This window comes from Anopheles maculipalpis, chromosome X (assembly GCF_943734695.1).
Source record: "Anopheles maculipalpis chromosome X, idAnoMacuDA_375_x, whole genome shotgun sequence".
NCBI lineage: Eukaryota > Metazoa > Arthropoda > Insecta > Diptera > Culicidae > Anopheles > Anopheles maculipalpis.
In genome coordinates, this window is record NC_064870.1 from 11911054 (window position 1) to 11936957 (window position 25904).

The 25904-nt window shown below is 46.5% G+C and overlaps 7 protein-coding genes and 1 pseudogene across 7 annotated transcripts in view; 4 read left to right on the plus strand and 4 right to left on the minus strand.

Annotated features, from left to right (window-relative positions):
• The window catches only part of LOC126561562 (uncharacterized), a 36185-nt gene extending 24878 nt beyond the window's left edge, over window positions 1–11307 (plus strand). Inside the window, exons 5-15 of the mRNA XM_050217826.1 lie at window positions 4644–4819; window positions 4901–5637; window positions 5708–5886; window positions 5953–6156; window positions 6237–6352; window positions 6735–6873; window positions 6948–7438; window positions 7531–8504; window positions 8584–9068; window positions 10408–10971; window positions 11039–11307. Of these exons, the coding sequence (XP_050073783.1) occupies window positions 4644–4819; window positions 4901–5637; window positions 5708–5886; window positions 5953–6156; window positions 6237–6352; window positions 6735–6873; window positions 6948–7438; window positions 7531–8504; window positions 8584–9068; window positions 10408–10971; window positions 11039–11302 (4329 nt within the window). The 3' untranslated portion in view covers window positions 11303–11307. The remainder of the gene's footprint in view (window positions 1–4643; window positions 4820–4900; window positions 5638–5707; window positions 5887–5952; window positions 6157–6236; window positions 6353–6734; window positions 6874–6947; window positions 7439–7530; window positions 8505–8583; window positions 9069–10407; window positions 10972–11038) is intronic.
• LOC126564858 (mitogen-activated protein kinase kinase kinase 15) overlaps window positions 1–13532 on the minus strand; it is a 153791-nt gene extending 140259 nt beyond the window's left edge. The window contains exon 1 of the mRNA XM_050222017.1: window positions 13529–13532. The gene's annotated coding sequence lies outside the window, so the exon portion shown is untranslated. The remainder of the gene's footprint in view (window positions 1–13528) is intronic.
• LOC126559830 (DNA damage-regulated autophagy modulator protein 1) overlaps window positions 1–25904 on the plus strand; it is a 399963-nt gene that overhangs the window by 164474 nt on the left and 209585 nt on the right. The gene's annotated exons all lie outside the window — the stretch shown is intronic.
• The window catches only part of LOC126560583 (uncharacterized), a 499122-nt gene that overhangs the window by 52839 nt on the left and 420379 nt on the right, over window positions 1–25904 (minus strand). The gene's annotated exons all lie outside the window — the stretch shown is intronic.
• The window catches only part of LOC126560131 (BTB/POZ domain-containing protein KCTD8), a 346716-nt gene that overhangs the window by 50163 nt on the left and 270649 nt on the right, over window positions 1–25904 (minus strand). The window lies entirely within an intron of this gene.
• On the plus strand, window positions 13294–16887 carry LOC126568255 (uncharacterized). Its single transcript, XM_050224705.1, has 3 exons — window positions 13294–13344; window positions 13433–15858; window positions 16744–16887. Exons 1-3 carry the CDS (start codon window positions 13329–13331, stop codon window positions 16885–16887), a joined length of 2586 nt encoding a protein of 861 aa, XP_050080662.1. The 5' UTR covers window positions 13294–13328.
• Window positions 18303–19480, plus strand: LOC126561137 (40S ribosomal protein S10b-like). Its single transcript, XM_050217085.1, has 3 exons — window positions 18303–18437; window positions 18883–19323; window positions 19422–19480. The coding sequence occupies exons 2-3, from the start codon at window positions 18883–18885 to the stop codon at window positions 19452–19454; spliced, it is 474 nt and encodes a 157-aa protein (XP_050073042.1). The 5' UTR covers window positions 18303–18437; the 3' UTR covers window positions 19455–19480.
• On the minus strand, window positions 22982–24973 carry LOC126563447 (sin3 histone deacetylase corepressor complex component SDS3-like; annotated as a pseudogene).

A 25904-nucleotide genomic window follows, 5' to 3' on the forward strand; every position in this document is an offset into this window, starting at 1 on the left:
ATGGACCGGTATCGCCAGTATTGCCACCGGTTAATCCTTTTTTTTTTTGTTTTCGTCCGAGAAATGCAATTTCTGGCCGAATTCCTTTAACGCTCGCTTACGGTAGAGTAACGTGAGGCCATGTTTTAACTCTTTCCCACTTCCTGTTCTGGAATGTTTTTCTTTTTATTTTTTTACATTTTTTTAAAACCACTTAGAGATCCGAATACGGCAGACCCAATTTCCCAATCCATTTTTATTTTCTCTGGAGTACCACCCGACATGGAAAAGCTATCACCCAAAAAGAGCGTTATCCTTCGAACTTTTTTAAGGTCCTTAGCAGTAGTACCACTTTAAAAAATTGAACAGCTTTCAATATGACCGTCCGCCTTGAAACGCTTGAAACTCGGCCGGAACGCACACACACCAGCTTCCAAACAAAATGCTCAACCAGTAATCGGGTTTGCCACTCACGTCACGAATGACGTTAAAAACGTTTAATTTTGAATGCTCCTTTTTTGTGGTTTTGTGGAACGCGAACGATACACCAGCCGTATTGTGACAAATACGCCCCCCCCCCTCTCCCCCCACCCTTGTTCAGTTGTACGAAAATTGATGGCCTGTTGATGCACCCCTCCAAAAAACACACACACACACCGACCGCAAACTTGAGGTCTCCACCCCATTCCCACAACAACAAACAAAACAACAACAACAACAAAAAAAAGTGGACCTGAAGTTGAAGTAGAAATTCCATTTATCTTTCGCGTGCCTTTTTAAAATAATAACAACAACAAAAACCGAACACAAAAGAAAATCTGGGGAGTGGCAGTGAGGTGCTGAAGAAAGTTGTGGAAAATTTAAAAAAAAACTCCGCTTCTGACGGACGGGCCAAGCCTGCTGCTCCAAGGGCACACTGTTGAGTATTAACTGAAAAAGTAATACTCAAGCGAATGGAGGAAGGACAGGCGGGGGAGGTGGTTAGTATGGGGAAAAGGGTTCGGAAAAGCGGAAAGAGCGCGGAGAAGGAAAGAAGTTTCAAGCATAAGATCAGCTCCACGCTGCTTGTGTGTGTGTGTGTGTGTGTGTGTGTGTGTGTGTGTGTGTGTGTGTGCGTCGGATGGAGTCTACTTGTTGCGAAAAGACCAATCAACCCATCAACTCTGGATACTGGCTGGCTGTCCGGGACAGCAAGAGAGCCTGGCCTTTTTTTGTTTTGTTTTTTTGGGGTTTCGTTCTCAAACCTTCCCCCTCCAAATGGAACCGCACTGACTGTTGGCTGTCACATTTTCACAGAAAATTTGACAGCTATTACCTCACCCGGTGCGGGGTCCGAGTGGCTGAGTTTTGGTTACACTTTTCTTTCTCCAGAGGCGGAGGTGAAATGGAAGGGTTAGGGCGGCTCATCGTGAGCGTGATTAATGATCGGAAAATGCAAATCACAACCCATCCAAACACTCGCGCACACACACACACACACAAACTGACACACCAGTGTCTGCGGGGACTGTGTTTGGAGGAGGGGTAGTTGAATGGGAAAGTGGAAAAGAAAGTTAGAAGAAAGTGGGAGAGGCGCCACATTCATCTCGCCCCAAAGTTTTGAAGCCCCACCCGCGCACTGCTGCTAATCGTAAAACGATCATCCTTTAATCTAATCCTCGTTGGTGTGCAACAGTGTTTCAGCGCTGCTGGGCGTTAAGTGAAAACGAAAACCATGAATGGACGGTATTTGGACTCTCGCAAAGAGCGTCATCCGCTTCAATATCCTTCTTTGCGGGTGAAAAGCAACCAAAAACCTACCTAGTTGTCTTGAGGCGTGTTCGAGTCGCTGGTCGGTTTTTGTTTCGGATATTATTATCGGTTCGGTAGGCACTTGTTAACCAATTGCGAATGTCTATTGTGTTCGTCTTTTACGCATTACTCTACTTGGTTTACACTTGCTAAACTGTTAGGTGGGTAAAATCATATCCCGTTCATTTGTAGGATTAGTAAGCTATTTTTGGGGCAATCTGGTGGTGTAGGCGACATCGGCGACGGGTTTCATCCGGCAGAGACCGAGGTTCAAATCTCATCCGGACCCTTCCCCCACAGTGAGGACACTGACTATTGAACTACGTGGTATCATCAAGTCTAGTAGTAAGCCATTGAATGGCCGGCCACCCGTAACCTAATAGGTCGTTAAGCCAACAAAAAGTAGAAGCTATTTTTGGAATACCTTCGCATCAAACCTTTTACCCTAGAAGAGGACAACATTTTATTTCACGCTTGCCTCGTTGTTTGATATCAATAGAAAATGCATATTGAGTCTTACTCGTTCGCGTCTTCACAGAGTTCTAGGAACTTCCATTTTATTATTATGTGACAACTCCTAACGCTAATCTCTACTCTGTTTGGTAACGCTTAACAAAAAATGTCTGCCTCTTGGGCTTAACAATTTAAATCCTTACAAATAAATTGCGTTAAGCAGAGGAAGTAGAAGGGAAAGTTGCGAGGGTATTACTAATGTTATAGGGGAAGAGATTGGCGATGAAATAATATGTCTATTTCTTATGGTACCAAACCCGAGAAGACTACAACGCACACGATACGAGGGCATCGACATCATGTATCCGTGATTCCGATCCGTAGCACAAGAAGTAGATGGCGTCCAGATAATGCAAGTGTAAGCAAGACAGGCACGGACCCAAACACAGAAAAGAACTTCAAACAGAGGACATTCTGAAAATAACATCTGAAGACTTATTGGTCTTATTGATTAAGAAATTAACCTGATCCTTAAAAGCCAGGGGCGAATCAAGAGACGGCTAAATGCCTGCCTGGCTTGCCGTATAAGGTATAATTCCATACGATCTTACGAGAAGAGCGACCGAAAGAGACGACAGAACATTAAGGGGTACATAGTTTAAGTCCATTTGAGAGTCAACATTTGGGATAAGAGTCGGTAACTGTTGTAGGAGACGAAAATCATTAGAAAAGGGCACGGAAAGATACATTCTGAGATCGTCGGCGTAAAGCCACAAATCATCAGGAGAGAGTATAAAAATACAATCGTTGACAAACAGTAGCAACAACAGAGGATACTGTCTTTGTGGGACACTGGAGATCCCAAAAAAAAAAATAAAAATTTTAGTTTGGTCGTTCACCACCGACATTACTACCAGTCACGACTAGATCCCCTAGAGCATTGTAAACATCACCTTGCGCTTCCCGCAACGCTCGCACAATGATATCCTCCGTTAGGTGCTCATAGTCACTTACCTCACCGACGGATACAAATCCACACAGCTCAAGAAACGCAGCATTAAACGAGCACGCCACCTTATTGACACACTGTTTGGCCCGCGGAAAGACGAACGCTCGTATCTCTCCCCCATTATCCTGCAGATGACTCCACGTCCAGAACAGATTATGGGCCATTTTGCGTTCCATCAGCGTGCCGATCAGTTGCTGCAATCCGGCACACACAGGCTCTAGGTCACGTATCTGATCGCGTACCACAAAACAATATCCCTGGGCAGGCAGATGGTCCGGCAAGCGATACATCCTCGGAATATCACGAACCGGCAATAGGTCCTGTATAGGACGACACTTCATTTACACGAATGACTTTAATTTATTGCTTTGTTCAATAACTTACCGTTTGCTGCACGTACAGATCCGTATCGATGCGTAGCAGATGAAGGTGCAGATGATTGACCGAAGCCTGTGCACCGGGACTGTTGTAACCGATCCGATAGCGACGATCCGGCAAGCGTAGCAATAGCTCAAACGGTACGCGTATCGCTGCCGGCGTTAGTACCTGCGAGTGTTGTCCCTGTCGGTCCGGTACGACGAGTGAATGGTACACCGTGACCGGACTGTTGTTGATCAGTATCGTCGTCGGGAATGGGCCGCCCAGTTCGAGCTGTACTTCGGCTGGATCAATGCGGGTGAAGTTAAAGCGAGAAGCATCGAACGGAGCATCCAGTAGAAATGCGTATGGTTGCCGACGTTCCGTTAGCCGTTTACGATTTAGCTGCCGGTAGTCCAAAATGGTGTTCGTGATTAGCTAACGTTTTCTTAAGGAGAAAAGATTTTAAAATGCTTACCAGTATGAGAAAACCAAAGTTTCCCGCAGCTACACGCTCTCGTTCGATGTGTAGATGGTAACGAAAACCGATTCCGGCATCATGCCGCTTGGACCAGGACGTTTCTAGCAGATGCTGTAATTCGGGATCGGGTTTAGCACCCTCCGGTGAGCTGGATAGCTCATACGTAGAGGACGTTTCTGACATGATGTTTGGTGCTGTGCCAAGATCTGTTGAACGTACCATATGTAAAAGATACGAAGAGGTTTCAAAAGCAATTTCGTTTTATAGAATAACAAGAAATCATTACTAAATTCGAACTCCAAAGACCTCCACATTCAGCTCCTAGACTCCAAACCTGCGTCCTCAATAATCGTTTTCTGCTGAATTACTCCGGAATCAACGAATACGAGAAAGCTGAACGCTAAGCTCGAACGCTTAACAGACGTCGGCTTCGTCCAATAGAAGCACAAAACCCACTTTCCCACCAACAGCCATCACCAATGAGACCCGCCTTCGAATAGGACATACACGACTGACCCATTCCTGACATCTTCATAAATTATTAAATTATTTGTGGCATCCGCACTCTTTCAGATCATATCGGACTACTGCAAGAACCATCACCTGTACAAGCCGTTCTCTCACATGCTGATCGACCTGTTCCGTGAGGTTGTCTCGTCAGCGGAACCGCACCAGCAGCGCCCATCGCCCATTGGACAACCTCCAGAGCTGAAAATCAAACGTTCAATCGAGTCGTTCGAAGAGCAGAAGTACGTATAGAACGAATTTAGACCACCCTGTATCCTATTTTCTTCTCATCCTCTAACATCTTTCCCAACCCTTTCCTGTAGAAGCGATACCGATTCGGGTCGATCGTCTGATCATGGTGAGCTGCTGGAGGTGCACCGGAAGAAGGAATCATCTGGAGGTACTCGTACACAGCAAGACACAGCTTCCCAGCAGCAACAGCAGCAGCAACATCAAAGCAACTACGGCCCGATCGTTTGCTCCGGCGAAGACTACCAAGAGTACGGCAAAACCACGGCAGCAACGCTGCTCAAGGTAAAGCGACCACCAACGGTCCACAATCCGGCCGAGCAGAGGTTCTGCTCGCTGCCGAGACCATACGACAGGCATCAGCAGCATCAGCCCGGTACGCTGGTACCTGAACCGTATCCCAACTACCACACCATATCCTACACCAAGAGTGTACCGCGGGTCGGCGACAACATTGGGTCACAGCAGTCTGGCCAACAGCACCAACAACAAACACACCATCACCATCAGGGCGTTATCGTACGGCGGCGGCACAACGCGGAACTGCTGGCAGCGCGTCGTAGAGCCGACCAACGACGGAACACCATAGACGTTACGATGGTGGAAGTAAGGATGGCAGAGGCGGCTGCACAGCATCAACATCAGCAGCGCACGCTACACCAGCAGCAACCATCCTACTTTACCGGTACCGGGCGGCTATTACCGTCCAAATCGATCAACCATCTGGCGAGTCTTGCCGGTAGTGGTGGATGTGATGAACCACCTGCACCACCACTCGACCAAAGCAGCTTCAATGCCACCTCCATGCCGAGTAAGTCAATCTTCAGGCGTTGAGTAACCGTTTCAACTTAACCTTGTGTTTGTTTTTGATGCATTCTCAGATCTCGGTATGCCGCTGACGACGGTTTCGATCGCCACCCAGACAGCTAGCAGCAAGCAAAGGCCGGAAGTTAGCGATGAAATCGATGCTACCGGGCCGGCATCAACGTCCCACAAGGGACCGGAGTTCATTGTAAATTCCCACTCAGCACCAAAGGCTATTGATCTCACCGACGCAAAGGTAACCATTTCCCGTTCACGGGCACACCAAAATGGATGCTCATTTTGGGGTTTCGCCATTTCACAGACACAGCATCGCAGAACTGTAACGATTCTACTCCTGAACGGTACCAAAGTGAACGTCACGTGCAATCCAACGACCACACTCGCGCGCCACATCTTCGAGGCGATCCTTCGGCTGGAAGGTTTGGGTGAAAACTTCTTTCTCGGGCTATGCGCCCTCATCGGTGGTGATTTCGTCTTTCTACCGCTCGATCTCAAGATCTACAAGGTTTGGAGGACTCAATCAATATAGTTGCACTAGAACTATGTCACATACTTTTCTTCCTTCCCCTTTCCTGTTTCTACTAGGTCGCACCACAAATATGGATCAACACATCCAAAAAGGCCACCCCGATGGTGGAGAACGTTGTGTTTATGTTGTACGTGCGAATTAAATTCTTTCTGCCCACGTTGCGTGGCGTTAGGTAGGTGTTTTTTTTTTTTTTTTTTTTTTTTTTTTTGCATTAACCGATAAGGCCCCAGACCACGAGGGACTTAAAATCATCGGAGGCATCGGAGAAAAAATTTACACTGCAATTTTTCGGTTCCCGGGCCACGGGAAATTTTCAACTGTTGAGATCTATGTTGAACTGTAAAAAAATCTCAAATTTGGGATTACAGCTTTTTCTCCGCTGCCTGGTATTGGTAGCTTGTGGGATGGGTCAGAATCTCAAAAAGTAATTTCAATGCGAGAAAATTTCACAAACACTCATAAGATTCTGATTTTGAAATCTCTCGTTGTCCACGGCCTATACGTTGCATTCGTGTTTTTCACATCACTCTTCTTCCTTATTCCATTGTTGATAGCTGTGTCGAGTCGCGGCATCTACTATATCTCCAGCTGCGGAAAAGTATACTCGAGCGGCAGATTCTCTGCGCCGAGGATGATCTGATCGCACTCGGTGGGTTAGCGTTACAGGCCGAAATTGGCAGCTTCAAAGAGCACGTAAGCGCAAACGATGACCACACTACACCGCTTTAGCATCTAAATGTCTAAACGACCGATGTCTACTTTTACAGATGAAGTACAGCGAATATTTCACCATCTCACACTACCTGCCGGAGGAGGTGTATCGGAAGAAGCGGGAGCTGGCACGCTATCTACGCAATGCGCACTTTCATAAGCGTGGCCTGCAGCAGCGGGAAGCAGAGCACAACTTCATCCGGTACGTGCAGGAGCTGAAAGAGTACGGACTGCATCTGTACAGTGCGTCCTGGACGACGGGCGAAGGTATGACGCTCGACGTGTATGTCGCCATTTCGTTAGCAGGTGTTGCCATCTTTGAGCGTAACGTGCGGTACCAGCCCCGTGCGAACCAGGAACAGCAGGAGTGCCGGAACGGGAAGAACAGCTTCATGCGCCACCTGTACGCGCTGTTCGATTGGCTCGAGATAGAAAACATTTGCTTCTCGAAGCACGCGTTCTGTGTTGTGGTACGACGGAATGAAACGCTCGGTTCTAAGGGTGACAAAAATCTTGTGAAGTACAAGCTGCGGATGGATGGCAGGAAGTATGTCTTGCTTGCAATAAAACTGTACCGACAATTGCGTACAAGATTAAATAACCATATCTCTCTCTCTCTCTTTGTGGCGATATTTGCAGAAGCTATTTTGCCTTCAACCTAGCATCGGAACATCACAAATTCTACATGCAGTTGCGCAACTCGTTCACCTCGATTAAAAAGCTTGCCAGTGAGCTAAACATCCCGATCGACCAACAGCCATCCGGTGGCACCAGTATCGGTGCGGAGGAAGATGTCCGCAAGAAGCGTACCGTAAACGAGCTGGTAGACGGCACTACCCGGCCATCGCCGGACCCGGCGTCAGCCGCTTTCGATGCAAAAAACATCGAAAATATCGACAAACCCTTCAAGACGACAGGATTGCGGGTGCGTAATCTTAAGAAATCGATGCTCAACGATAACCGGTTGGCCCGGCTACGGCAGCGATTTCTACTGAAGCGCTCCAAATCAACCGTCGAACCGGGCAGCGGTGGTACATCCGCGTTGAACCTTACGGTCGAAATTACCAACCAGCAGAATCAGAACAAGGAGAACGAAAATCCGTTCCTCGGAGGTGGTGGTGGTGCTGCTGGTGAACAGGAACCGGTGGACGGTCTGTCAGGCGTACCGGCGTCGCCGGGCGGGCTTGATCAGTCCGGTAGCAATTCACCGAAAACAACGCACAGCATGAACCGAAACAAAGTCAAAATGGGCACGAAAGTGTTTTCGGCCCAGTTTCTGAACAAATCGTTCGATAATCTTGCTGCTGCCGGTACAGCTGGCAGTGGTGCCGGTCTGGCAGGATTAAGCGGTGCCGTCTCGTTCCAAAATGTAGCCAACATCAGTCGCAGCAGTAGCGGGTTCTTGCTGCACGAAGACGATGTGGAAACGGGTGACGGATTAACGCACGGCGCTCATCCACCGGTACCAGCGCATCCACTGATCGAAAGCAGTGTGGATGAGGTGCTGTCGGTGAAGAGTAGTATGGGTTCGGTGTACTTTATGGAGAAGATCGACGAACAGTCGGTTGGTGGGAGTGCGGAGACGTTACTCTCCCCGAAAGCGTGTGTCATACGTGAGTGGACGAATCGCGATCGCGAAATGGGAAGCGACAATCTAAACTAAACTAACGTCTCGCATGATTTGCTTTACAGAATCCAGCATCCGCAGTGAAAGCTGCCAGTTCGAGCTGCCGATGGCGGACGAGACGATCTCCGACACGCTGTTGGAGAAGTTTAACAACATCAGCCAGTGTAGTGGTGCGTCGAACGATCGTATCCTCGCAACGGTTGTTATCGTGAAGGATGCGGTCCTCGGTACCGACCAGGAAACACTGCTGATCCCTTCTCATCGGCAGTTTCTATCACGCAGCCAGGAATCGATCGCTTTCCCCGGAAAATGGTCATTGACGGCGTCCAGCCAAACCGGCACCACGCACTACGACGAATTTGACGAGCGCTTCCCGTACGCAACGATGGGTGGTGGTGTGAAGAAACGAAACCGGGAGCATAGTACTAGCTCCACCGCTCGATACACGCTGGGCATTAGTATCGTGCAGGGTAACGATAGCAATGTCTACGTGAAGGATCTCGCACCGAACGGACCGGGCGCACGCAATGGCGTACGGGTGGGCGATCAGGTAATGGCGTCCAACAAATTTATGTGCTCTTGAGATCCTTAAAAGAATCCAAATTTACCTAAAAGTCTCTCATACACTCCTGTTAATATCATTCCCCACCCCTGTGATGTGGTCTTCAATGAAGAATTAGTTCCCTCCTCTGTGTCCTCTGTGATTAAAAAGTGTAAACACTTGTTTACACTGCTTCTGAATCGAATTTTTAAACGTTCATAACCTTTCTTGCTGTCAGGAAATCTACATGGCTGGTTAAAGTGCATAAGAAGGGTGATAGGTGCGACAACTCGTAATTATAGGGCTGTCTTCCTGCTTTGTGATCCATCCAAGATTTTTGACTACTTTGTCCTTTCGTCTGTCCTTCCTTATGATTCTAATTACATATCTCCTCATCACCATGGCTTCATGCCGAAACGTTCTTCCTCATCTAAACTCATGGGCCTTGTCTCGTCAGTGTTTGAGAATATATCTATTGGGCGTCAAGTAGATACTGTCTATACTGATTTCAAAGCTTCATTCGACAGTATCCCGATTTACCTCTTGCTTGTCAAACTAGATAGACCTGTTCTGACTTGGTTAAGTTCCTATCTTCATGATAGAACTTACAGAGTTAGAATTCTGACATATTCGCTGGACCGTGCGGTGTTCCTCAGGGCAGCGTTCTGAGTCCCCTGCTCTTTCTATTGTTTGCTAATGACTGTGTTAATATGCTATCATCTGCTGGTGTCCTCATGTACACTGAAGATCTAAAAATATTCTTCTCTTTAACCTCGTCATCTGATTGTCGTCTTCTACAAAATTTCCTCGATTCCTTTTCCGCTTGGTGGCGTGAAACTTGTCTGTTACATTGTCCTCAGAAATGTAACGTTATCGCGTTTTGTCGTTCTATCAATCAACCTTTGGAGATACATAATTTGTGGCATCGACATTAATCGTGTTTCCTCCATCAAGGAGATCGCTGTATGGCTAGGTACGAAACTTACGTTTAAAAAACACTCGGAATTTACTCTCGGCAAAGCTAGCTTTTCGTCAAATGTCCGTAATCCCTTGCTTTGCTAGAATAAAGCGGGTTCAGCCGAAGTTCACGCGATTTTCTACTCGTCGGTTACTTTCGACAATCCCTTCCAACCCTCACCGCTGTCGCTTGTTAGATCCCGAACCCCTCCAAATACGCCATACTCATTCCCAAGCATCCCAAGCAACATTGATGCTCCTTTCCTTCTTTCCTCGGTCTCCCTATATGCTCCTTCCCGTTACTTCGTGCTTCATCTTCTTTATCCTTCCATAAATGTTAGTGAGGAAATTACGTTGTTAAGTCTTTCCCTGTTGCGCATCCTTTTTACAGATCATTGCAGTGAATGGGAAATCGCTGCTCAATCTACCTTACGCCGAATCGCTAAGCATACTGCAGCAAACGGGCCGTACGGTGGAGCTTGTACTGTCGCAGATCTTTCACCGTGCAGGATCCGAAGCGGAGCAGCAACATCAAACACGTCCACCCACCGTCACCAAATCGAACAGTCTGTACATCAAGAATGGTTGTCGCTCGGCCAGTACTACACCCCTGCTAGATACCCAACAGCACACCTTACCATCGGTCCAAAGTCAAATGAAATATTTTGAGGAAGGCGATACTACGGTACCTAAATTCTACTCCCAAAGCCAACATCGGAAACACCTCGCGGAGCGTGTGTCCGAAGGATCCTACACCTCTACCCCGCGAGCGTCCGGAGCAGACATTAACGGTGGTAGTGTAAGCCAACGGTACACAAAAAACGTTGCCGATATTCTTCGGACGCGTAATCGAATGGCGGTAACCGAGCGTAGTCATCAGTCTGTCCCGCAACATCCACCCCCACCTGCGTACGCAAGTCTTAGTCCCTCGAAAAGTATGCCCGACCTGCCGAAGGTACGGTAACCAATAGCACTATCGTTACAACATCGTGCTCAACTGTCTCGCATCTCTCTTCTCATAGATCCTGCAGGTGTACAGCAAACATCCGCCAACGTTCGATGGTGTTGGACTACCGGCCATGATTGGCCCGATTCGCAACCACACTCGCTTAGGATCGTCTGTGAAGCTACCGGGGCAGCAGGGTGCCTCAATATCTCGCAAGTACACTGGCCCGACCCGGTATCCCGTGACACCGGCAAAGGACACGTTCAAAACCACCGTCGGACCGGTCCGGACGCAGCTATCCCTCTCGAACGCTTCCGAGGACGAACAGGTGTTCATCTAAACTTAATCCAAAAACGCATCCAATACACAGATAGATAGGGGGTAGATAGATGAAGATAGAGGGAGGATAGAGGGAGAGAGAGGGAGAGAGAGAGAATGACGTATATGTATGAATGTATATCCTCGTCCTATTCTATATATGAATGTCCTTTAGACGTTTACGTTGTTGAGTTGATTTGTTTTTACTTAAGTTTTTGTCCTTTTTACCTCCCTTTCTCTTTCTCTTTCTCTCTCTCTCTCGCTCTCTCTCTATCTATCTATCCTTCCAAATCGTGTGCCGTGTGTGAGTGTGTGTGTGTGTATGTTTGTGTGTGTGTTTGCTTTCGTTTCATAGATAGGCACAGAGAGGCGATTGATTGATGCGTCCCGAGGACAAACGAAAACAAAAGGGCAAAAACAACCATTATACCAAAATCCTCCAAAATATTTACGCTCAGGGTCGCTTGCCACAAACAAAAAACCCCACTAATGAAAAGCGTCCATAGGCATATATCCATATATGGGGCAACGAAAGCCACAGCCAGTGTAGCTTTAGTCCTCTTCCAGCGTACAATATAATATGAACACCTTCCCTTCTCCACATTATTGTCCCATCCCTACCCCTGGCTAGAAAGAAGAAACCTCTAGAAAAAACAACAAACCATTACAAAGCACCAGAACGAAGGGAAAGCCCTCGATAGCAGGTCAAAGCAGCAGTGTAGCAGTGTTACTGTGTTTACGGTTTGTTTGTTTCTGTAAGGCTTTGGAGGTTGCGTATTAGTAGTTAGCACCACACCACACCGCGGTGAGTGGTGTCGCATTGTGTAAGCAGCATTAGCCTCTAGAGATTGTTTCGCGTTTACATTATAGCATTTTTTCCCCTCCCTGTTCTTTCACAGACGATAAGGCTTCTCTGGGTTTTTGTTTTCTAACTCCCAACACCCCGTCGTGTAATGTCTGCTCTTTGACTTCGGTGTTAAAGACGCCCAAATTGTACACAACGGCCTATATATGCCTATAGAACTGATAATAGACAACGAAATATGACTAAAGTATCACTAACAACCATATACATGTCTAGCGATTAAAAAAGTGGCGTACACAAGGGTAGAAGTTTGCATCACACAGTTTCTCGTAACAGCACTCGGCAGCAACGCAAGCAGGGCAAGCAAGCGAAACCTCTCCCGGAGATGTCTGTTTTCTGTCTTACAAAGCCTTACTGTTCTGACTATATCTACCTATATATGATATGTACTCGTTTTAGGCGCATCCATCTTTAGTTCTTCCTTCGTTGATACGTTCGTTCGTTCATGCGTAGCTTTAAGACCAGTTGCTTCCTATTGAATTTAATGTAGTAACCAGTTAAGTTAAATCTGTGGATCTTCCAGAAACATGCAAAAGGAACAAAACAAATCTAGATAGAAAAAGAGAAATAATATTCATACGGTTTATCAATGTTACATGTGTGTCTTTTTGTATTTGTGTGTGTTTTTCGATGTATATTGCTGTCATGCTCTTGTATGTTCATACCTGGACGAGCTCTCTATCCAGCTCCATTAGCCTAAAATCCTTCCGCTTTTCACTTTTTCACAGCCAAGATTCAACACCTCCTCTACATCACACTCGCAACACACCTGACTCTGATAGCTAGACGGTAAGGTGTATGGGGCGCAAGCGCCCTTACTAAGAAGGCCAATGTAGGCTGCGTTTAATTTAATTAGTCTCTGCCGAGTTTGAGTTTGTCAATTTGTACTTCGAACTGATGGTAAGTACTAATGGTGTTCGAACGGTGAAGTCCGATTTGGTGGTATCACAGTACCAACACACAGTGCCCGTATGGAAGTTGAGCGATTGCTGGAGTTTCGCAGTATTGGTTTGGGTGTGTCCAGGAAACCAAAACCCAAAGGTGTGAGGTACCAGTGAGGGGAATCCCAAACTAAACGGTCCCATGATCGCATACAGTCTCGGTCGATGTTCGTGGATGAACACGCTCGCAGAACCATCAACCACACCAACGAAAACGAACATCAGTATTTGACTGACGGAAGATGGATTTCTTTAAAAGTAAGCTGCCAGAGTGCGAAGTACGCAATGTTATCCACCACCACCACCACCAGTTTCGTCCATCTCTATCACCCTCTGTGTCTTTCAGGCGTATTACCACCGCTACCGAAGTTGCCCAAGTTGAAGAAATTGCGCCAATGGAACGGGGGCTCACTGTTAAGCCTGCACCAGTTTCCGAACTTACCGGCAGCGTTCAATCTTGGAAGTGGCGGTGTTACACCAGCAACATCCACCAGTGCACCGTCAACCGCACGACCCAACCCACGCAGCGACTTTGTCCGGCAGCATCCGGCACCACCACGCCAACATCACATGCGCCATTCGTCCGACATCTCGATTATCTCGTCCTCGGTTAGCAGTCGTACACCGGCCGACTACAGCCACCGGGACAATCTGGGTCTGTACGCACTGAAGTGTGATCGTAGTGCGGCCAAACGAGGCATCCTGCTGAATCTTCCTCGCAAAATCACGCAAGCGGTCGGTGGTTCGGAGACGCCGCCCATCGGTCCCACACCGGCCACAATGGTACACGAAAAGTTTTCCCCCTGCAAGCGGCGTCCGATCGAAGTGCCAGAGATAAAACCTCCCCCAAGGAGACGCAAACGGTCACCGGCTTGCGACCAGCAAACCAAACCGGACACTGATCTAAGCCGGTGGCAGAAAAACAGCAGCGAGCTGTTCCGGATCGTGGAACGTGAATCGGCCAGTACGGCGCGGGCCAGTTCGGCCGGTGGTGTTGGGCTAATGATGGCGAAGAAAGCGCACCGTTCCGGTGGCCCGGTAACGGCAACGAAGGGGAGGACTTTTTTTGACGCACCTACGTCTAGTAGTGATGGCGCAGTGGTGGAGCTGGTAGAACAGGTAAAGGCGCAATCGGTTGATAATCTGTTGACGATGAGATATCACCGTAGAAGGCGTGGTGCGTTTGCCGAACCGGAAAGGGCTCGCGAAGAGAGTGACAGTGAATCAAGTGACAATCGTCAGGTGCAGTCGTTGCGTTTACATCAGCAGCAGCAACCGCAGCTCCACCATCAACCTCAACACCATCGGCGAACATTGTCCGCGGTAAATGGAACGGTCAACAAGAGCATCATTCAAACGGCGAAAGTCACACCACCGTCGGGTGCAACCTCACTGCCGACAACGGCACCAGCGCGCAATTTTCCACCGATGGACCGGGCGTGTGATTTCTCCATCGATAACAATTCGGACGAGATTGAGGTACGCTTCCGGAAGGGTTACAGTACGGACGAAAGTAGTGAGACAACTATTACGGAGGCTGGACCGAAGCCGGACGAAACGGAACGATATCCACCGAATTCGGAGAAACTTCCACTACCGCCACGTGTCGTGCAGTTACGACGTACCGACTCTGGACCATCGAACCGCGCAAAGTTGACCGGATCACCGGTCCGCACGGTACCGAAAGTTCCCGAACCGGAACCACCCATTGTACAACCGGATTCCACCAAAGCACGCCAGTTTATGCCACTAGCCGAGGTGCTCCGGAAATCGATCGACAGTGCAGAGTTGAAGCGTAAATGGATCAATGACTTCCTTTCGCAGGGTAGTGATACAAATGTACTAGAGGAAGCAGGACCACCGGTTGCGAAGCTAAGCGGTTGCACAGCACTCGAACCGTTCGTTCCACAGCTAGACATTGTACAACGGATGGATCGTCAATTGGAAGAACTCGAGGGTTCGGTGGCTAGTCTCCGGCAGGGATCGAACGGTAGTGTAGACATTTTCCGCAGAACGAATTGCGGTTTCGATGAGTTTGATGAATTGTTCAACTCAGCTGAACATATAGTCGAAGAGACCGGTGGTCGGAAGACGGTTAAGCTAAGCGAACAGATCACGTACATCGATCGTAGCAGCACTACTAGCAATCTTTGTTTTTCATCCTCCTCCTTTTCGTGTGCGAGCCTGGAGGACGGAAAGCCATCCCTACCAGCATCAGCTCCACCATCGGTACCACCACCTCCACCTCCTCCTCCACCTCCACCAATACCTCCAGCACCTCCGGTAGAAGGAGGTGCCGTGAGAAGTGGCAACCGGCCTACCGGTGAGGAAAGCTTTACCGGATGTAAAAGCACGGTCAAAATACAGGACTACAGCAGTAAGCATCTGCAACGCGTACGGTACCTTTCATCGCCGTCACCCTCTCGCAGCTCGATGGTAGAACAAACGCTTCACACTCAGACCGGCTTCCATCGGTGGACCGATTCTGGTAGCGATACCGAACACAACAACGAAAATGGCCTGCAGCGTAAAGCAAACAGTGTGGTACCTTTAAATGGACTCAATTATGCTAATGATGGAGAGGATGAGATTCCAGCTTCAAAAAATAGTAAATCACCATTAGGCATCAGCCGGCAGTTCCATGTCGGAGGTGAAGCAGATGAGAATGGGCAGGATGTGCAGAGGAAACCACACGCTACACTAAAGAATTCAGTAGGATCGGAACAATCAAACGAGGTAATATGCTACTTCTCTTCACACAGCAGGACCGGGGTTCAGATCCCTTCCGGACCGTTTATGTGTAGAGAGGAGAGACTATCCAACTATGTGGTATCAGCAAGTCTAGTGAGCCATTAGATGTCCGGCGTGACCTGGTAGATGGTTGTTAAGCCAAGAAGAAGTCATCGTTTGGAAAACTAAGTCTTCCATAAGACAATCACTCAGAATGAGCAGTTGGCAATGCTTGTGATACGCATATTGTATTGTTGGTAAAGGGCACCTTCGATCGAAGTGTCCCATTTGATCTCAGCAACAATCGAAATTTTTTAAGAGCCAACCTCTATCAGAAGGACCTTCCTCAATTCTTCTGTATTCAAAACTGAACTGCCTCTAAAATCTCAGGTCAGTTTAGCAATAGCAGTTGAGGTCGCTCGAAATATCCTCTCCTTCACTCGCGCTGCAGCTTCAAGAGTTTTCGACTTATCTATGTTCGTAGTTTCCTAGACTTTGTCAGCTCGGCGTACAGAAAAACGATCCGGACGGAATTTGATACTCATCAATCATGCCTTCTTGGCTTAACGACGGTCTCGGTCATCTATTACCTTATTAGACTTGCTGAAGCTGGCCCGGTGGTGAAGCGACATGATAAGACCAGTCTCCACATCCCATCCGAATCGTTCTCTCGTAATGAGGACTGACTATCCAACTGGTATCGACAAGTCTAGTAAGCCATTCGATGATCGGCGTGCCCTTGGTCTTTAAGCCAAGAAGAAGAAATATACTATGTTCCGGAATGCAGCCACTTTAAGCTGCATTCCGGAACTACCGGATCCGGTGACTGTCGATGCGTGTTTACCTTATCCTTTCTGGACATCAATTTCCTACAACATAAAATTAAGCTTTACCTCCACTCTCCAGATTATACACTGTCCGTTTGAGGAAGGTCGGCGAAGCAACAGCCACCACTATCCCACTATCCCGCTGGACCGTCACCCGGAGCGTACCGGCACCATCGAGATCCGAAGCGTTCTTCTGCCGGACTACAGTGAATACTATAACGAGGAAGGTGTGATTATTATATGAACTAAAAAAGGGGGAATTAACTGCAGCGCAAAAAAAAAACAATTATCCCAACATATTTACTCACCTATAATAAGAAACAGGACCACATTAAACACACCGAAAAACGAAGCAAGCGCGCGCTGGGTCTCCACTGTTTGTAAACAAAGTACATATTAACCTTCACACACAGGCACATACACCCACATAACGCGGCTAAACTAGAACCAAAATTAAACGGAAAAGAAAACAAAACAGTCACTCGTGAAATATATACATATATCAATAAATTTACATTAAACAAATTGTAGCACGTCTGCAAAATGGTCTACGGTAAGAAAGTTTTGAGATTAACGATGAACATGAATTTCCTGTCGTGAAAAACCATCCTCTCCATAGCGCCATCTGTTGGGCAGTAGCCGAATCATTTCCATTCTTGTCTATATTTTTAAAATTATTAATTTTATTTTTATTTTTATTTTTTATAATTTAATATAATATTCGTTACCTGTACTGGCGATGCAGGAGAGATTTTCTTGGTTCTTTCTCCACACGAACGCACACCTCGAGATCTGCTTCCAAGTCATGGGCAGAGTCTCCGACATGCAGGAGCTTTGCTTCTTCGCATTAATCCTCAATCCAATCCTATTTGCGCGCCTCGCCCACCATAAGCAGATGTTCATCCAATGATATCAATGTAAAAATCGTGTTCAGAATGTCGAAGCACCTGCTTCATAGCAAACGATATCGGCAGCTTTTCAACTCCCCATCACCCCGTCCATAATCGCCCTTAATATGGTGCATGATGTTCTATAGATAGGTGGAATCCGTGGTATCGCATTCCACCTTGAAATCATCATAGTGCATGAGGATTCTGGTGCTCTCGGGAATTCGTCTTTAAGTCTTTGGTAGGATTTCAAATTCGGGCGCTGAATATGCGGATCTTTGGAGGTGCTGGTCTAAAATTATTCAATCGAATAAGCATATTCTTGAATTAAAAATGACACTGATCATGGCGATGCGGATACAACGCAAGAAGTGTCCGGAGATGATGATCAACCAGATGGCAAAATCGTATACAAAACCCTATTAAGACCGACTAAAGACATTCCATTTCATTACTCATGCCGATTCTTACAGCAGCATGCAACTCGGTGGAAGAAATATTTTTCCACGCTCAGCTATGCTGCGCCAACGGATTGTTTCCAAAATTGGGAGCGGCGAATGTAGTCTCTAAGACTCAAAGCTTTTTTAAATAAACGGAGAAAAAGTTTCCAAAATAAATTAATTTCGTACCAAAAATAATTTCCTTTCCTCGTAAAAAAAATTAAATCGCATCTGCAACATATACCAAGATTCATACATGCGCAAAACCCGTTCATTACGCACCTTAATTGCGTTTTTCTTCCAAACGTCAAACGCCAAATCGTGACCGCCCGGAAGCACTCGGTGCGTTTTCTTGCCAATCCGTGCGTTTACACCGCGTTCGCTGTCAAAGCACTCGACTAACGGCCGTGCTTTCGTTCTTTCTCTTCCGGGCAGTGTACCGAACTGTATTGTCACATTTCGCCAAGGTAAAGTTTTTAGCCGAATTTCCACGCAAAACACCAACCAAAGGTGCTTGATTTTGTGTGCAAACGGTTCCGGACGCTGTTGTGTGTGTTGCTGCGGCTTTTAGGGCACTTTTTCCCCCTGCTGGCGTACTAGCGGTGAATGTTGTGTATGGTTGTCTCTCGGAAGGGGGAACGCCAACCCATTAGACCGTCGGTGCGGGTTTATCTTCAGTGTGTGGAACTGTTGTTGTGTATGTGTTTTCGGCCGGAATGTGTCCCGTCTGTGTGCTTGTGGTTTGTGCCGATACGTGGACAACAAACAGAAATGTGCCCGAAAAGCTAAGCGCGCACCGCCCAGCGACACACACACTGCTCCGCGGTTCCGTATCTTCGATGCCAACCGGTCACTAACTTAACCGTGTGTACGCGCGCTTGTGTGTGTATTTTTGGGTTCGCTTCGTTACAGATGTTCATGCCAAAAGCACATCGAGTCGCCATCTACGAGTACCTCTTCAAGGAGGGTGTGCTGGTCGCGCAGAAAGACTTCTACGCCCCGAAGCATCCGGAGCTGGAGAACATCCCGAACCTGCACGTCATCAAGACGATGCAGTCGCTCAAGTCGAAGAACTTCGTGAAGGAGCAGTTCGCCTGGCGCCACTACTACTGGTATCTGACCAACGAGGGTATCGAGTATCTGCGTGCCTATCTCCATCTGCCGGCCGAAATTGTGCCGTCGACGCTGAAGCGTGCGGCCCGTTCGGAACCACAGCGCGCCCGCACCCAGGCCGGTCCACGTCCGGAAGGTCCGAAGGCTGGCGAAGATCGCCAGGCGTACCGGCGTATGCAGCAGGCAGCACCGGCCGACAAGAAGGGTGACGTTGGTGTTGGTGCCGGCGAACTAGAATACGTAAGTATAGATACCAACACATATATCTCTCCGTTCCGTGTAACGTGTCTGTTAAAATGTCCCCAACAAATCCGTTTTATGGTTCTTCTTTTTTCCAGCGCGGAGGATTCGGTCGTGGTAACCGTATGTAAGGCGCGCGGGGGAAGGATTCACAGCACCCGAAACAACAATCAATGGTGTCTTGGTTCGTCTTCGTCTGTAAAACATAGGAGGAATGTTTTTTGGAAGGGCCCAGATCTCCCGTTCTGGAGTTCTAGAGCATCATTTAGTTTTTTTTTTTGATACTCGGATTCAAGGCTTTTTCATAATTTTCATACTTAATGTTTTTTTTTTTCGAATTAATAAAGGCAGGACGAACTAATATTCCAACAAATTCCAAGTCTATCTCTATCTATCTCTCACTCGGTATGGTATGTTGACGCGACGATTGTTTTGCGATTCCCGCTCCCGAAACGGAACTGTCTTCCATCAAACTGTTGACGCTTCAATCAATCATCAAGCACAAATCAACTACTTCGTAGTCGTCGACGTGCCCATTTTTGGTTGGTTTCGCTCCTATGGATCTGCTATAATTGGAATATCGCTTGGTTTTCCTCTAGCTTTGAGTATTTTCAGTTATTGCAGTATTTTAGGTCTTTGTTCGCTTGAACTGATCCCTGGAGGTAAGTTGCAAGGTCTGTTTTCCCGGCTATTAGATGTAAAAAAGCTTCCCCACTAATGATTTGTCTCCTGGTTATCAACTTCAAGGTCTCTGCTACTGGATGATACAATTTACGATGAAACATGTACGACATGCGGCTACCACTGTGTCTCCTGTACTGTGTAAATTTTATGTTGGACTAGGAAAACTTTCAAACACTCTCATAATATCATTAACACGACAGAACGGTTCTATGATATGAGAGAATCACTTAGAAGAAAAGGGCATTAGCATGACCGAATTCCATCCGGATTGTTCCCTCCGTAGTCTTGTAAGCCATTAGGTAGCCGACATGACAAACAGATCGTTTTAAACCAAGAGGAATTGTAAAGGATAATAACTTACATTGGTTAAGGCGAACAGAATAAGCTTTTAGGTAATATTCTTCTTGAAGCAAACATGACAACTAGGTCTAGGGGCAAAGTGTTAGGCTATCCTCTGTAGTACATAGAAAGTACCCAATTAAGCCAATGCAGGAACATCAGTAGAGAGATGTCGATTTTTGGTTTGTTGGATCTTGTTGTGCCATCCAAAATAGTCCCCCATATATTTTTCTAATATAAGTACTGTAAATGTAACGGGGCCTTCCGTGCGTGTAAAACGCAGGGCTGGAGCTAAATGTAATGCACCGTTGAATTTATCAGCACTAGTTAGCGGCCTGGACCAGTCTCCCTTTACACTGGACTGACTGTCCAGTAGAGATGGGAGAAAATTGCAAAAAAGGTGGAACTGGTTCCGGACGATTCCACAAAACATCGGAACCAGTTGCGTTATTTGCAATCACTCCTTACGGAACCGCCAGATACTAGCCTATACTAGCTTTCGGGCGGGTTCTGGATGCTTCCAACGGTTTCACCAGTTCCGGATGGAACCGTCGATTCCATTTCTTTGGAATGGGAACTGGGAATCGCAAGTGCCAGAACCGGATCGGTACCGTGAATGCGTTTCAGAGAACCTGTTGTCCAGCTACGGATACAGTGAAAACAACGGAAACAAAGTACGAAAACAAACTCATAGGCTTTCCGGCAGTAACCGTGAACAAGAAACATTCAAGTTCGGGCACGTACTTGATTGCTACTTACCATTTGAAAGTAACAATTGCATTCGCATTTAATCGACACATACGCAGATCTAGATACGTGATAGGAACAATGAGCTTCGAACAGAAGCGCAACAGAAATTGATAGATTAAGTTAGAAGAATAGCGGCATCCAATCCCATTGCTTTACGGTACTGCAAACGCTTGTTTTTAGCGATGTTTTTGTACATGTGTGCTTATGAATCATGGATATCCTCCGAGACCGATTCGTCGATGGCATCAGTTGTGCGGCTACCGGAAGCTAGATTATCGCAGGGTACATAATCCGGATCGCACCACGGCTCTCTTATACAGAGAGGCTGCTCCCGGCGATGGTGCAATTTGTGCGAGGTTTGCTTTCCTTTTTCGGCGTTGAGGATATCATCATCTGTTGAACAGTTGTGTCACCAGCAGCTAGTCAAATGTTTACGAGTTATGGTTATGAAGAGCAATTTAATTCTAGCTACTCCTTAAATGTAACCTACCTGATGAATTGTTCAGGTTTTCAGCTCCTTCTTTGTCCCCTGTATTCTGCGCCATGTGTGTGTGTGTGTGTGTGTGTGTGTGTGTGTGTGACTACGCCCTAAAGGGTGCTTAAAATCGTATCATCCGTTTTCTATAGTCGATCATATTGACAACATCTGTAAAAAGTAATGGTTATTAAGGCAAATTTGTCAATTGGGGAATTAACATTTACGTTACCTTGGGTGGTATGTGCACGGGATAGCTCATCGAGCGGCGTTTAATAGTACGGAAAAGTATATTAAGAGTTTAGAAAAATACCTTTACTTGAAAACAAATTCAGATTGTTATTCATTCTAATTGTTATAAGATATGTAGGCTGGAAAAAGCATTATTTGGTCAGATCGTTGCGGAGGCAACTGAGACCCCCACCAGCCGGTGAAACTTCGCAGAATAGAGCGATGCCCACCTGACCGGCGAGGCCCCTGGCGACCACCAACTTCAACCATCGAGCTGGAATTGGATTCCTACCGGTTCCATTGGGTCCAAATAGTTTGATTACATTTTTATGACATGAGCAATCTGTTGAATCTTTGAGTCTTGCTGTGCAGTAGTGTTGGGGGAAAAAATCTCCCTTGAGGGATTTCATTCAACGGCATCCGGATTCTCTTTCTCAACCGTATTCACGAATAGCCGCGTATCGGTCCGATCCGGATTCTAGTTCCTTTCTCTACTCTACACCGTATTGAGGTTTTTGTAATGATCCGTCTTACTGGCGCACGTTCTTAAATCTTTTTCTCGAAAGAATAATCCGTTTGAGGACTCGTTAGTGAGCAATCAGTCGAATTGGTCTGGAATTTTGAGAAATAATTGGTTGAGGGACATATCAATCCACGGAATCCGCGGAACCATTTTAATGCCTGACAGGTAAGTAAGAATTAAAACACACACAATCGATACTTTTCGCCGCGTAGCTTCTCGAGAAGAAATTTATTTATATACATAGTTACTTGCATTCCAACTTCAGGGCTAATATCCCGTCAAGATATGGAAAAAAGATACATAGATTCTTCTTCTTCTCCTTCGTCCCGGCCCTACGACCTGCTAGGCCAGGCCGGTCATCGAATGGGGTACTAAATAGATAGATAGGATAATCAGTCCCCTCACGAACGGTCCGGATGGGATTTAAGCCCCGGTCCTGCCGTGTGAAGACCGGCGCCGTTGTCACCCTCACCACCGGACCACCCCATCATAGATTTAGTTGCTAGTATTTCGTAGATTTATGGTTTTAATCTAGGCAGTGCTAAGAAAAACCTTCATTCATACGATCAGGCGTATATTTCTAATTCATTTCCAACAGAACAAACCAAGCTTCGGGGGAGCTTCCAGCAAGCCTCGAGCATGTTACATGAAATGCACTAATTAGCACGTCACTTAATCGATACCTTGCCACGGCGTAGTTGCGACAGAAAGATGGGCACCTCCTGGCCGTCGGTTGTCTTTTTCACGTAGATCACTTCCACCCCGATTGCCGAAATGTTGGCTGCGAAACGTGAAATGTCCCGACCCTCGACATGTACTGGTTGGCCATGATGAAACCAGCGCCGCTCGTACCATAGTTTGCCGTCCTTGATGCGAGTATCTATCGCCAGCTGGTTTGATTGTCCACCCGCCGATGGACCCTAATTTGAGTGCAATAAGGACAAACAATTAGTGTTGGGTGAATCTGATTCATGAATCTGTATGAATCTTTCATTTGAATGAAACAATCTGAATCTCTAGTCCACAAAATGTGGTACACGGGTATTGTGATTTCCCCCAAAAGTCTGGCAAAAGTATTATCAAACGTAGCCGTATTCCGATCTTGCGCTCAATCTCTTCTAAAACAAGCTCTTCTGTTACAAAAAAAAAAGATTATTTATCTTCAAATTAAAGCGATTGATCACCAAAGAATGAATAAGTCATTCATAAGGTTAAAAAAACACGAGAGATTACGCAAAAATGTAATATGAAATTATCATTATGAGATATTTGAAGTCCTGTCAGAATTACACTAAATTACAGAACAAAAGCACATGATTTTTTTTACGGCTGATCCAAACTAAATAAATAAGATTTACAACACAAAGATTGCCAAATTTTCAAATAAAAACTTAGGCCAGCGAATCTTATTGCTTGACGTAGATGCAAGGGGATTACAGCTTTAGAAGTGCAAAAATAGCAGGAAGCAGAATTTTTTTAAAATCTCAACTAAATGTTATTAGATCGACAGATACTAGGTTTTATAATACGACGAAATACCAACACCCATACAACATATATAACCTACACGGGTAGGTGTTAATAGAAAGTAGGGCTAACAATTGAAAATTCAATTCAAAGCATAATTCAAAAAAAATATAAAAATCTGTTTTTTTTTTGCGATATGAAGGATTTGAATACTTACAGTCGTTCCGCTACCGTAGCCCTCCGAAGGTGTTCCATTCTGGTCCGCTAAATTCATAGCGACAGAGGCAACGCCTCTGCCCGCCGTACCGGCACTCCCGCTACCACTCGCACCCTCATTTATAGTGTGCTGAGCTGCTGCCGCACGGCTAGCGATGCTAGCTCTGAAGCTCGCAAGTAGCTTCAAATCGTTCTCGATCTCTTTGTCGTCCAGCAGAAATGAGAGCTGATTCGTGGTAAGCATGTGGCGCTCCTCCGGCACGTGCAGTGGTTCATTGGGCCGGCGGCGCAGCTTCTGTGTTACCGTTGACTTCACGTCAATCGAGTCCCCGTTCAACTCCTTCGTGGAAAACTCGGGCTCGATCATCTTCTTCTGATCCTCGAGATCGGCAATCAGGTTTTTGTAAAACTCGGCCTCCTTCTCTTCGTACTCCTTCTCTGCGGCCACCTTCTCCAGGATGAAGTCAATCTCGGCACAGGCAACCCGATAGTCCCGCTCCACCTTGTTCGCCAGCAACCGATCGGCCAGCTCGGTTTGCAACCGTTCGACCATTTTGAGATATTCGGGATGCTTACCCTGCTTGCATAGCACCAACTGGCCCAGCAGGTTGACAAGCTTGTCCTGGTACATCTGCTCCTTAATCTCGAGTCGTTCGTCAACGCTGTGGTGGCGGGTGCTGGTCGATCCAGTTACCATGTCACTTTCGCTCGCTGTTTCCGTGTCTGGAAAACGGAAAATGGGTTTATAATGATCTCCTTACGCCGCCTTGTGACTTTTTTGTGCAGTCGCTTTTGTTTTTTTTTTTTTGTCATCTTTTGAAAAACTGTTTCACCAACAGCTAGCCAAATGTTTACGAGTTATGGTTATGAAGAGCAATTTAATTCTAGCTACTCCTTAAATGTAACCTACCTGATGAATTGTTCAGGTTTTCAGCTCCTTCTTTGTCCCCTGTATTCTGCGCCATGGTTGGCTTGGGTACAACACTCACGCTACACTCAGAATGACTACTCTGCTTACAGCCGTTTCAACAACTGCAATAATGACGGGCGTTCGGCGGAGTATGCTGTCCAACTGTCACCGTAGGTATAAGGAAACAGTCACACACACACACACACACAACCAAAACATCCCAATGTAACACGCTTCCTTGACTGTGTGCTGTGCGGTTTGACCGGAATAATCAACACCTTCCAAAAAATGTATTTCACCAGAGAACAACCACAGAAAGACGTTATTTTCTGTCAAATTTGATTTTTCGTTTCGGTTTGTTGCGGGCTGTGTGTGTGTGTGTGTGTGTGTGTGTGTGTGACTACGCCCTAAAGGGTGCTTAAAATCGTATCATTCGTTTTCTATAGTCGATCATATTGACAACATCTGTAAAAAGTAATGGTTATTAAGGCAAATTTGTCAATTGGGGAATTAACATTTACGTTACCTTGGGTGGTATGTGCACGGGATAGCTCATCGAGCGGCGTTTAATAGTACGGAAAAGTATATTAAAAGTTTAGAAAAATACCTTTACTTGAAAACAAATTCAGATTGTTATTCATTCTAATTGTTATAAGATATGTAGGCTGGAAAAAGCATTATTTGGTCAGATCGTTGCGGAGGCAACTGAGACCCCCACCAGCCGGTGAAACTTCGCAGAATAGAGCGATGCCCACCTGACCGGCGAGGCCCCTGGCGACCACCAACTTCAACCATCGAGCTGGAATTGGATTCCTACCGGTTCCATTGGGTCCAAATAGTTTGATTACATTTTTATGACATGAGCAATCTGCTGAATCTTTGAGTCTTGCTGTGCAGTAGTGTTGGGGTAAAAAAATCTCCCTTGAGGGATTTGATTCAACGGCATCCGGATTCTCTTTCTCAACCGTATTCACGGATAGCCGCGT